A 12,746-nucleotide genomic window follows, 5' to 3' on the forward strand; every position below is an offset into this window, starting at 1 on the left:
AAAAAAAAAAAAAAAAAGAGAATCTTCTGGTTAGATCTCAAGTAATAGAAGGAATCAATTCTCAGAAAAATATCCAAAAAACAGGGTACTGGAACGTTGTTTGAGGACCTTGATTACAATCACTAGGTGGCTCTGATCATCCCCATATCAGAGTCGAGTGTAGTACCTGGTAGTACGAAGTAAACCCTAAAAATAATTCGGGAAAGATGCTGGATGATGTAGATTAACCATAGGTCTTCATTCCACCATGATGAATAGCAGGAAAACAAAGGCTACAACCCTAACTGATGGAGATCAACTCCTGTATATAAATCTCCATAAAAAAATCCAGCAACCAACTGTAGATATAATACCCAAGGATGACCTAGTTGTTCAGTGATATCGAACTAGGTTTCCACAACAACAATTGCAGCAATGGTAGCTGCAGACCTTGAGGAAGAAGATCAAATACCGGCATTCACCAACAAAAATTTTCAGTTATCAGAACTATATCAGTGATTGAGTAGCTCTGATACAATGTGATTAAATCTTTAGTATAACCACTGAATATCAGGACTAGAAAAGAAGAGATGAGAGGAGAAAGAACGGAGACTGAGAGAGTTGGAAAGGGTGAGTGATAGATTTTGGGCAATAGAAAGGGTGTGTGATAGATTTTGACTCTATTGCCCCAGCCTTATCCTACTTATCTTGAGAAATCAGATTACAAATAAAACTACAACACAATCAAAGCATATCTCTACTTACCCTTAAAGTCTTAATTACAATAGGGGAGAAGAAATAACAAAAAACTAAAATCACTTGTCCTTCTAATCCCACGAGACTACTTGACAATATAATCCCACAGGATAGAGGTCCATGGACACCCATAGACCTCCCATTGAGACACATCTCTAACACATACCTATCCCCCAAAAAATAAAGTATTGAAAATCTCTCTTTTGCTTCCAGGTTTTAAATCAAGGACTTGAATGTCGAAGGGTGTTAGGCCCCATACAATTACTCTACACTACTCAAATCCTCTTTTCCCAAGTGACTCAAGATAATATTCTGGATTGGTTATGCTTTACCGGAAAAATCAGTATATTGACACAATAATGATTGATTATGCATGAAAAACTATTGTTTATTGAGTTTCACACCTTTGCTGCATGGGAAAATCCAGATTGATAGACTGAATTTCTAGCAATCTCACAGAGGTCACAAGCAGTGAGCTTCCAGACCTGAAAACCACTAGCTTTGTAAGTAAAGAGATGACATCGATAGAAAATAAAGATGCTCACGAGCAAACCTGTGCTGCAACACTATATTCCTCCACAAGTGGTTCTTTGGTCAAATGTATTTGAAGAGGGTCATCTGATGAGAGTGAAACATTTAACCCACGTTGAAAGAACATCGGAAATGGATTGCGATGGTAATCCAGGAACAGGGAATTGTTGCTCAAGGGAGACATAGATAAGCCAATCTGAAATAAGAGAAAATAACAACTTGAAGGAGAACTTAAAAAAAAAAAAAAAAAAAAATAATAATAATAATAATAAAAAAAAAATAAAATGCATGTGATAAGATCTTCCAGTGAAGCAGAGATTCAAGGCCATCTTCTGAATATACTGCAAGAATGGTCCACTAACAGTGCAGTGGGGGAAGGACCCAGTTGATCATTCCCATATAGAATGGATCATACTCCGAAAGGCAGATCGATCTTACATATTTTTTAGCACTTAAGCTTGGTGATATTTAAAAGAAGAGAACTCTTAGTTCTGATTGGGATCCATTAAATGATGTGCCAGTATGGAATGAGACCCCAACTTTCGATGGTTGATGTTAGTAGACCATACTTCCTGTACACCATTATGTAACTCACATTTCCATTAGAATTATATAAGAAAGCATATATTAACCTGGCTTAGGTAGTACAGATACTGCAAGGCAGGGGCTTTTCTAAGATTAATCCCATGAGAAATATTATGGCATAGAAGGAATGCAGCAGCCAAGTGGTCAACGTCACCTGCCTGCACAATTGGAAGTAATATTTAAATTGAGTATGCTCCAAGAACTTCACTGGATAAATCAAAAGCAAAACTTAAAATGTAAAGATAAAGAAGAACCTCTCCACAGTGAGGCCGGAACTTGATTGTCTGCATTCCTTTGGATTCACGAAGCTGTATCCAGAAAAGAAAGGGATAAACAAACCATAGGAAAAGAGAAGGGGGGGGGGGCGGGACATTCATATCCAATATGGACTGACAGTGTAGATAACTTTCTAGCATGTAAGGAAGAAGAAAACAAGTGTGACTGTTACAACTTGGGTGGGTAGCATCAAGACAAGTAAAAAGTACTTACAACTTACGATCCTAATATTCTCTTGATTCCATATTTTATTGCAATCCAATTAAAACACTCAATTTCAAGAGTTAGAGGCTGTCTTAGAATTGGATAAGAATCTGAAAGTGAAACATGCTACTCATAAATATGGTTCTACCTATTTTTGTAACCTGGAAAAAAAAAAAAATTCCACTTCCAGATGTGGATGGATCATGGTTGTAAAGGCGGATTTTGTATTCCAAGGCATGCTGACACTTATTGTCCAAGGCGTTTTTTGATTTAATTTGTGATTCCATTTCTAAAAGTTTTATATAGTTCACATATGGTGCACTACATGGAATCAGGTTTTTAAAAGAAAAAGAAAAGAGAATAAAGGAGGGTAAGAGTAAGATGATGAGTTGCTGAGAACCCTGATGATTGTTACTCCTCGTTTAATGCCCTCAAAGTTCAATTTTTAATTGGGATTTTGGAATTTTTGATGGTGAACTTGAGCCGCAACTGGGCTTAGGGCATTTGGGTTGGACTTAGGCCTAAACCCCCAGCCTGAATATGACATGGTTCAAGATCTCGGAGAGATCTCGGCAAAATCTCTCCAAATCTCGCCAAGATCTCACCTCTCTCTATACTTTTTTGAAGAAAAAACACTAAGGGGCAAGAATTTTGGTGCTTTTGCTTGAGGATCTCCATTCCTACACTCATTGAAGCTTAAAGAGTAGAGAAAATTACCTCCTCATCCACATTTGGAGTTACTTTTCTTCTCAAGAACCATTTTAGATGAAAAAAATGTTCTCAAACCCATTTTTTCATCGAAACATCATCATTAGCTTATCTTATGTCATTTCAAATTTTCAAATGTATGTTAATGTGACTCATCAGTCATCAATGTTGATTGTTAATCAATTAAGTAATTATCTATAATGTCTTTTAAATTCTTAAGATTATGGTGTGCCTTGTGTTGGTTGTGGAATAGAGCATAGTAACCCAGGGTCCGAAGAGCCGGAGACTACTTACATAGGGTATGAAGTCAAAGTACCATTTTAAGTTTAATTTTTAAAAAAGTGATGTTTTCATTGTGTTTAGATGTCCTAAAATAGGGTAAATACCTAATTTTAGGGACTACAAAGACATATGACCACCGAGATCTCGGCGATATCTAGCGAGATCTCTCTTTTTTGGATTAGCAAGATGGGGGGGCGAGAGTGAGATCTTAAACCATGGAATACGAGATTTGACGAATAGGCTTGGGCTGAGCTTGGCTCACCCCAGTTCAGCATGTTCTGCGTGAGAAGAGGAGAAGAATATGCATCTTAAGCGTATAAGCAAAAGTGGGTGCCTAGGCAATTGATGCGACCACGAGGTTCAAATAGAACCAACCCTATAGTAGGATCAAAATCTTTCAATGCACAGCAGCAACTTTATTAATCAACACCTAAAATTACATATAAACTGAGAATAAACCAGAAAAATAGAGAAAAGGTCAGGAGCAGGGAATGGGGGAAAAAGGTAGTCTCTCTGAGACTCAGGTCTCTCACCCATGGCCTCTCACTGCTTCACTCACTGCCTCTTACAGCTTCAACCATAGCTCTCTCTTTTCTCATATTTTCATTCTTGTTCCTCTTCTGTCCAGCCACATATATTTATAATTGGTTACAGCAAAGTCTTCTTAGAAATAAAATCTAATTAACTAACAAATAAAGGATCCTAAAATATAGAATTTACCTATTACATAAAAAGTAGAAATAACTAGGATGACAAACTTCTAAAACTACACGCAAGGTAACACTTGTCTTGGACTCAAAGCACTCCATGCAAGCTGTCATGGGCCCACCAAATCTGGGTAGATTCCTCTTTAGTCTTTGCCGCAACGAAGAAAAGAATCCTAAATATCTCCTTAATTTCTGTCTTGATATTTCTCCTTACTGCGACCTGGCTAGGGAACTTTTAGAAGTCCATAATCGTGAGAAGCCAACCTCCATAGATCTTCACACAGCTGGCCATAATACTTTCCTTGTATGATGGTGATCGCATCCAAAATCCAGCTGGCATGGGACCTGTTGCTGCCGAAAATCTGTATGAGCTGATCCTGCACAAACACAGAAGGCAGAGGCCCGGAGGTTTATCCGGGGTTAGTCCTCTGACGCCCAAATTAGAGATCGGCCGCATAGCTTTTCACAAGGTTAATGGTGTGGGTCTTTTCTGCTTACCTTTTTTCCTCCTCTCGGGCCCTCTCTTATATTCCTTAGGGTTTAGGGTTTCTCTTTTCCTTGGAGGAGTCCTCCTCGGGTTTGCCTCCTTTCCTTTTGAAGTCCTACCCGGATACGTCCTATCCCCTTCGTGGGGAATATTCTCTTCACGCGGTTGACGTGGTCAGAATCCTTGCAGCCTCTATCAGGTGGGCGGCACATGTCCTTTCCTTAGATACCACGTGTTCTTACCCTACTGGGCAATCAATTTGGCCGTATCAGTAGCCCCCTTACTCCCACCAGGAGGCTCTTCCTGTGGGAGTAATCAAGTTTTTCATCATTTTCTCTCATTCATGCGTCCCTTAGGCCTTATTCCTTCGGCTTCGGCTTTAGTTTTGCTTGCGACCGGGACCTTTGGTCAGGTATGCTCGGGCCTGACCTGAGCCCCCAACCGAGGTAAGGACCCTTGGTCAGATCCGCTCGGCCTATGCCTGAGCCCCCAACCGAGGTAAGGACCCTCGGTCAGGCTAGCTCGGCCTTTGCCTAAGCCCCCAACCGAGGTAAGGACCCTCGGTCAGGTCTGCTCGGCCTTGGCCTGAGCCCCAAATGGAGGAAAGGACCTTCGGTCAAGTCCGCTCGGCCTCTGCCTGAGCTCCCAACTGACGTAAGGACCTTCGGTCAGGTCCGCTTGGCCTTTGCCTGAGCTCCCAACCGAGGTAAAGGCCTTCGGTCAGGTCCGCTCGGCCTTGGTTTGAGCTCCCAACCGAGGTGGTGACCTTTGGTCAGGTCTGCTCGGCTTTTGCCGGAGCCCCCTACTGAGGTTGTGACCTTCGGTCAGGTCAGCTCGGCATTAGCCAGAGCCCCCAATCAAGGTGGTGACCTTCAGTCAGGTCTGCTCGGCCTTAGTCGGTGCCCCCAACCGAGGTAAAGACCTTGGTCAGGTCAGCCCGGCCTTTTCCTGAGCCCCCAACCGAGGTTGTGACCTTTGATCAGGTCAGCTCGGCCTTAGCCAGAGCACCCAACCGAGGTGGCGACCTTCGGTCAGGTCCGCTCTGCCTTTGCTTGAGCTCCCAACTGAGGTAAGGACCTTCGGTTAGGTCCGCTCGGACTCTGCCTGAGCTCCCAACCGAGATAAGGACTTTCGGTCAGATCCGCTCGGCCTTTGCCTGAGCTCCCAACCGAGGTAAAGACCTTCGGTCAGGTCCGCTCGGCCTTGGTCTAAGCTCCCAACCGAGGTGGTGACTTTCGGTCAGGTCTGCTCGGCTTTTGCAGGAGCCCCTACCGAGGTTGTGACCTTCGGTCAGGCCAGCTCGGCCTTAGCCAGAGGCCCCAACCGAGGTGGTGACCTTCGGTCAGGTCAGCTCGGCCTTTACCTGAGCCCCCAACCGAGGTAAGAACCTTCGGTCAGGTCAGCTCGGCCTTTGCCTGAGCCACCTATTGAGGTTGTGACCTTCGGTCAAGTCAGCTCAGCCTTAGCCAGAGCACCCAACCGAGGTGGCGACCTTCGGTCAGGTCCGCTCAGCCTTTGCCTGAGCTCCCAACTAAGGTAAGGACCTTTGGTTAGGTCCACTTGGACTTTGCCTGAGCTCCCAACCGAGGTAAAGACCTTCGGTCAGGTCTGCTCGGCCTTGGCCTGAGCTCCCAACCGAGGTAAGGACCTTCGGTCAGGCCCGCTTGGCCTTAGCTGGAGCTCCCAACCTAGGTGGTGACCTTCGGTCAGGTCTACTCGGATTTTGTCGGAGCCCCCTGCCGAGGTTGTGACCTTCGGTCAGGTCAGCACGGGCTCAACCAAAGCACCCAACTGAGGTGGTGACCTTTGGTCAGGTCTGCTCGGCCTTAGTCGGTGCTCGCAACTGAGGTAAGGACCTTCGGTCAGGTCAGCTCGGCCTTAGCCGGAGCTCCCAACCGAGGTGGTGACCTTCGGTCAGGTCTGCTCGGCCTTAGCCGGTGCCACCAACCAAGGTAAGGACCTTCGGTCAGGTCAGGTCAGCTCAGCCTTTGCCTGAGCCCCCTACTGAGGTTGTGACCTTCGGTCAGGTCTGCTCGGCCTTAGTCGGTGCTCGTAACTGAGGTAAGGACCTTCGGTCAGGTCAGCTCGGCCTTAGCCGGAGCTCCCAACCGAGGTGGTGACCTTCGGTCAGGTCTACTCGGCTTTTTTCGGAGCCCCCTACCGAGGTTGTGACCTTCGATCAGGTCAGCTCGGCCTTAGCCAGAGCACCCAACCGAGGTGGTGACCTTCGGTCAGGTCTGCTCGGCCTTTGCCTGAGCTCCCAACCGAGGTAAGGACCTTCGGCTAGGTCCGCTTAGACTTTGCCTGAGCTCCCAACCGAGGTAAAGGCCTTCGATCAGGTTCGCTCGGCCTTGGCCTGAGCTCCCAACCGAGGTAAGGACCTTCGGTCAAGCCTGCTCGGCCTTAGTCGAAGCTCCCAACCAAGGTGGTGACCTTCGGTCAGGTCTGCTCAGCTTTTGCCGGAGCCCCCTACCGAGGTTATGACCTTCGGTCAGGTCAGCTCGGCCTTAGCCAGAGCACCCAACCGAGGTGGTGACCTTTGGTCAGGTTTGCTCGGCCTTAGCCGGTGCCCCCAACCGAGGTAAGGACCTTCGGTCAGGTCAGCTCGGACTTTGCCTGAGCTCCCAACCGAGGTAAAGACCTTCGGTTAGGTCGGCTAGGCCTTTGCCTGAGCCCCCAACCGAGATAAGGACCTTCGGTCAGGTCTGCTCGGCCTTTGCCTGAGCTCCCAACTGAGGTAAAGACCTTCGGTCAGATCCGCCCTGGCGTAAATCTCGAGTGGTGGTAATTGGTGACGTGACGACGCCATTAATGCTCGGGCAGTCGTATTGTTTTTCTTCTATTTATAAAGTGTGGGGGTCCATTTGTGGGTCACTTTTCTTTTTCCCTCGGAGAGCCTTCCTTCGGTCTAGGTGTTTATTTTCCTTTAGCGCTTGGTCTTCACCAAAAGTAAGTACGATGTCTTGTTCGTCTGGGTACAGTCCCTCGTCCTCGGAGAGGACAATGTCTAACCGTAGGTATCGGAGTCCAGGGGGGTCCGAGGGATGTCCTCGGACTCTTCCCCAGATTCACCCTCTGCTCACGACTTATCGTCCGCGGCCTCGCCGTCTGGGTCCGAGGGTGCCTCAAATGGTGAGGGATTCAGGGAGAGGGTGCTTGAATCCCGAGCCCAGACCCAGGACCCCCTTGAGGTGGAGGCTCTCCACATTGTTTCCACCATGGATGAGCTGGAGCTAGGGGAGCTAAGGGCCTCATTCAGTATCTCGGACGCTTTCGAGCTCCGGCTACCGAAACCGACCGACCGAGTCAGCTATCGGAACTCCGAAGAGCTGTGCTTATATAAGGAGGCATTTAAGGGCGGCCTTCAGCTTCCCCTCCATCCTTTCTTCGCCCAGGTGTTTCGGCACTACGAGATTTGTCCAACCCAGCAGACGCCGAACGGATGGCGACAGATGCTCAGCTTCGTCGTCCTTTTCTCTAAGCACCAGAGGCCTCTCTCCCTCCTCTTCGTCAACTGCTTCCTCCTTCAGGCCTGTAAGGGGCTTTCGGGCTAGTACTACCTCAGCCCTCGAAAAGACCTTCGGCTGCTGAACGGTTACCCAACGTCGATCCACTGGTGGAAGGAGAAATTCTTCTTCGTGAGGTCGTTCGAGGGGGTGCCCTTCGCTACCGTCTGGGATATCCCCGATCTGAGGACGGTGAACTCTGCCCCTGCCCTTCTTGGGACAGATGCGGAGTCAATGGCAATGGTGATGGCGAGGCGTCAAGACACTTGCCCTCCAGTTGAGTTCGACAGCCTTAAGTCCAACGCCATTTTGTTCAGATTCGGGCTTAGCTCGGGTGAGTCTTAGGCCAGCCCAAGTTTACTTGCCTCGGGTATTTGTATTTCATACTAACTCCCTTCGTCTTCATGCAGTGCAAATCTCCAGGGCCGAGGCTAGGGTTGTAGCTGCGGAGAGGCAAGTTCAGATAAGGGAGGCCATGGAGCAGGATGCACAGCAGCAGTAGAGGCTGAAGAGGAAAGAGAAGGTCCCCCACTGAAGAAAAGGTCTAGGGCCGAAGGACCCAGTACCGAAGCAGTCTAGGTCCTCGTTGCTCTAGGCCATAACTTGTCTGCCCGAGACTCTTCCCCCGTGGTAGACTTCAGAAGCCCGAGGGCTGGGAATGTGAGGGCCGAGGTTGGCTTCATCCCTCGGTGGTCGGTCAAAAAAGACGACACTCTGTCCGTCGGGCGTGTCGCTCGTGAGCTGGTACTGAAAGGCAGTCTTCCCCGAGATGCCGCTGAAGCACAACGACAAGGGATGGCGGCCATGATAACTTGCGCCTGCATCTTCATTGCAGGGATAAGCTTCGGTCCTCCAAACCTTAATTTATTATCATTGCAACATACTGACCATCGGTGTCTTATGCAAACCCAAAACCAAGTGGGTCAGCTGGCGATCCGGGCCGAAGCCATGGCCCGAGACCTCGAGGCTTCCTAACGAGAGAAGTCAACCCTGGAGAATGAGCGTCCGGTTCTCCTTAAGAAGGTGGAGCACCTAGAAGCGGACCTTCTTCGTACTCGCCAGGAATGAGATCGGAAGCTTGCGGAGCTGAAGGCGCAGATAACGGCAATGGTTCAGGAGGCCAAGGCCCGAGGGGCCAAGAAATATAAGGCCTCTGAGGGCTTTCGGGAGGAGATCAAGCGCGCCATCGCCCCTGGGTTCACAATGGGTGCTACTGAGGTCCGAGACTGGGTCCTCGAGCATTACCCAGAGGTCTCTTTCGAGGACAACGAGCTCATCTTCGAAGAGGAGTGTGTTGAGGCAGCCCCAACAACCACCGAGGTTGCTGATGCAGACGGCAAAGGCTGTAGCGAGGAAGGTGAGGTTCAGCTGCAACGTAAGGTGCCTCTGACTCCTGGTCACGATGGCTCCGATCGGGAGACTTTCCACCATGCCGACGACGAGGCCGTGAACCCGATGGACGCCCCCTGAAGCCACCCTACGTCTTACCTCAGCCTTCGGGTTCTCTCCCTTTATTTTTTATGATGTGATTTTTGGCCCTTTTCATGTAATCTCGGCCTTCAGGCCTTTTCAATGAATGAATATTTCTATTTCTTCGGATACCTTTGCCTTTTGCTTTTTCACATTTTCTTTCTGATAAGGGATCTTTAGCCCGTAGGTAGGTGCAAGAAGGCCGAACCCCTTGGCGGCCCAAGGATTAATACGCCTCTACTCTAGTACGAGGCTTGGTTCTGCTCCATCGGCCTATCCGAGAGGTTTCCCAAGTCCGAGGACAGTGGACTTTAAGGGATCCTGAACCAGTAGGATTTTCACCAAGTGTTGTGTTCCCCTTCAGCTCCAGCCGAGGGGTCTTTTAACCTCTGGTCCTGGGCCGAACATCCAGCCGAGGGTAGCTCCCTCGGCCGTCGTCACATAGGTGAGGGCCTTCAGCTGTATCCCTTTGGCAAATTTCCTTCGGCTCTACCTTAATCAACAACCGAGGTAATGACCTTCGGCTGTATCCCTTCGGCAAAGCTGAAGCCACCAAACAGGAGAATTCCTATCAATTGCCGTAAACCAGCTTAAATATTTTTCATAAATAAAATCCTCCGAAGAGCTTAGGATGAGGAGTTACAACTTGAAAGTTCTTAGGAGCAAAAAATTACAAAATGTGAGTGTGGTTGCTACTTCACTATTGGTAGAATTTTCTTAAGTTCTTCGAGTTCCATGATCGGGGTATCTTTTCTCCCCCCGTAGTCTCCAGGTGATAGGACCCTGGTCGTATTACCCTTGAGACTCTGTAAGGACCTTCCCAATTTGGAGCTAGCTTTCCTTAATGCCTCAGGTTTGATACTTCTGCCCTTCTGAGGACGAGGTCACTCATTCTGAACTCGTTCTTTCGGACTTTGGAGTTGTAGTGCCTCGCAACCCTCTGCTGGTAAGTGGCGATCCTTTCTTGCGAGGTGTCCCTGACTTCGGTCAAGAGGTCTAAATTTGCTCGGAGTCCTTTATCGTTTTCTTCTTCATTGTAGTACTGAATCCGGTGGATTACGGCCCCTACCACCACCGGAAGTACAGCTTCGATGCCGTAAGTTAAAATGAAGGGTTTTTCTCCGGTGGTCGATCTCTCAGTTGTGTGGTAAGCCCAGAGGATGTACAGCTCATCTGCCCGTAACCCTTTGGCATCATCCAGTCTCTTCTTTATTCCTTGGAGCAGGGTACGGTTGGTTACCTCTGTCAGTCCGTTGGTTGATGGATAACCGACAGATGTTTTCCTGTGGTTAATGCCGAGGGCATCACAAAACAAGCCGAAAGTCGGGTTGGCGAACTAAGTTCCATTGTCCTTTACCACCACCGAGGGATTCCAAATCGATAGACTACCGCCCTCTGGAAGAAGTTCCTTACATTTTTTTCGGATATTGTCGCCAGTGCTTCGGCCTCTGCCCATTTCGTGTAGTCTACCGCCACCACTGCAAACTTCCTTTGTCTCGTGGCCAGGGGGAATGGGCCCAGGATGTCCATTCCCCACATGGCGAATGGTATTGGGCTTGATAGCGATAAGAGCTCGGTAGAGTGCTGCCTGGGGGCAGGGGGCGAACATTTGACACTTGTCGCACTTCCTGACTAACGATTCTGCGTCCTTCCTTATTGTCGGCCAGAGTAGGCCCTGCCTTAGCACTTTATGTGCCAAGGCCCGAGCTCCCAGGTGTTGGCTGCATATCCCTTCATGCACTTCTCGGAGTGCATACTCACCATCGGCGGGGTTCAGGCACTTAAGGTACGGCACAGTGAACCCTATTTTGTACAGCGTCTCGTCCTTTAGAAGGAAGCGTGCTGACCTCATTCGTACCTTTCTTGCCTCGTCCCTATTCTCGGGGAGTGTTCCTTCAGGTATTCGGTTATGGCATCCATCCAGCTATGGCCGTATTCGCTTACATGCAAGGATTAAAGTATCGGTATCGATCGCCGTATCGGTCGGCCAAAATTAAGATACGTATCGGAGGATATCGTATTGTATCGGAGATACACTAAGATACGCTAAAGATACACACATAAATGGATAGGAAACATTTTTTTAAACACTTTTGCATAAAGAATTTGTTAAAAAAAAGCTATTGATAACATGTATTATGCATAAACACTAAATTGAGGGTATCGTACTAAGAATTCAAGGTTTGTAGTTGTCCCATAAATGTAAAATCCTTGTTTCCAACCTTGATTTCCACTTTAGTTAGAGAGAAATATGGCTGACAGCAACTTTGGAACAAAAACCCTTCAAAAAATCGTTTTTTTTCTGAAAAATTACCCATATTGGCCATTATATGACCGTTGCGCCGATACATATCGATACTCACCGATACGTACCGATATATATATCGATACTCACCGATACGTGCTGATATATATCGATACATACCGATCGATACATACCGATACTCACCGATACGTACCAATACATACCGAAACGTACATTTTACCTCAATTTTATATTTTTCATAGAGTCGTATCGAGGCATGTCATATCGTATCGATGTGTATTAATGGTGTATTGATGCATATCGGTATGTATTGTAGGATATATATCAATACGAAATGATTTAAAAAATTCAATGTATCGTATCGGTGTGTATCGTATCGGCCGACTAAATTTAAGATACGTATCGGAGGGTATCGTATCGGTATCGGAGATACTTAAAACCATGCTTACAGGTAATACCTCTTGGGGTCTTTCGGTACTTGACTGTGGTAGCACTTCAAAATACACCGATCGTCCAAGGTTTGTGAAGTCAGAGGTGGCCAACTACGACAGTGCGTCTGCACTAGCATTCTCTTCTCGTGGCACCTGCCTTACCTCGAATTCCTTGAAGGCTGTTATTCTTTTTCGCACTGTCTTCAAGTACCCAGCCATCCTTTGTTCTTTGGCTTCGTAGTCTCCATTCACCTGTCGTACCACGAGCTGTGAATCACTATGCACCACCAGCTCCTGTACCATCAAAGCTCGAGCCTAATTCCGGCTATTAATGCTTCGTACTCTGCTTCATTGTTGGAGGCATCGAAGTCAAACCGTAAGGCGTACTCGATCTTGAAACCTCCGGGGCTGACCAATATGATCCCTACGCCGCTTCCCGCGCTGTTAGAAGCACCATCCACGTATAATGCCCAAGCCTTTTCTCCTCGGTCCTCGGAAAACTCCTGGGGATCATCAGGGAACGTCGTCTCGGCTATGAAGTCTGTGAGGGCCTGTGCT

At 47.7% G+C, this 12,746-nt stretch overlaps 1 protein-coding gene across 4 annotated transcripts in view; it reads right to left on the minus strand.

The window, feature by feature from the left end:
• Positions 1 to 12,746, minus strand: part of LOC122062862 (AMP deaminase-like) — a 68,744-nt gene that overhangs the window by 1,694 nt on the left and 54,304 nt on the right. For all 4 annotated transcript variants that reach the window (XM_042626530.1, XM_042626529.1, XM_042626528.1 and 1 more), the window contains 4 exons: positions 2,106 to 2,159; positions 1,899 to 2,009; positions 1,289 to 1,462; positions 1,140 to 1,220 (listed from right to left, as the gene is read on the minus strand). In XM_042626530.1, coding sequence (XP_042482464.1) covers positions 1,140 to 1,220; positions 1,289 to 1,462; positions 1,899 to 2,009; positions 2,106 to 2,159 — 420 coding nt within the window. The remainder of the gene's footprint in view (positions 1 to 1,139; positions 1,221 to 1,288; positions 1,463 to 1,898; positions 2,010 to 2,105; positions 2,160 to 12,746) is intronic.

The sequence above is a fragment of the Macadamia integrifolia genome, unplaced genomic scaffold (assembly GCF_013358625.1).
Source record: "Macadamia integrifolia cultivar HAES 741 unplaced genomic scaffold, SCU_Mint_v3 scaffold1130, whole genome shotgun sequence".
In the NCBI taxonomy this organism is placed as follows: domain Eukaryota; kingdom Viridiplantae; phylum Streptophyta; class Magnoliopsida; order Proteales; family Proteaceae; genus Macadamia; species Macadamia integrifolia.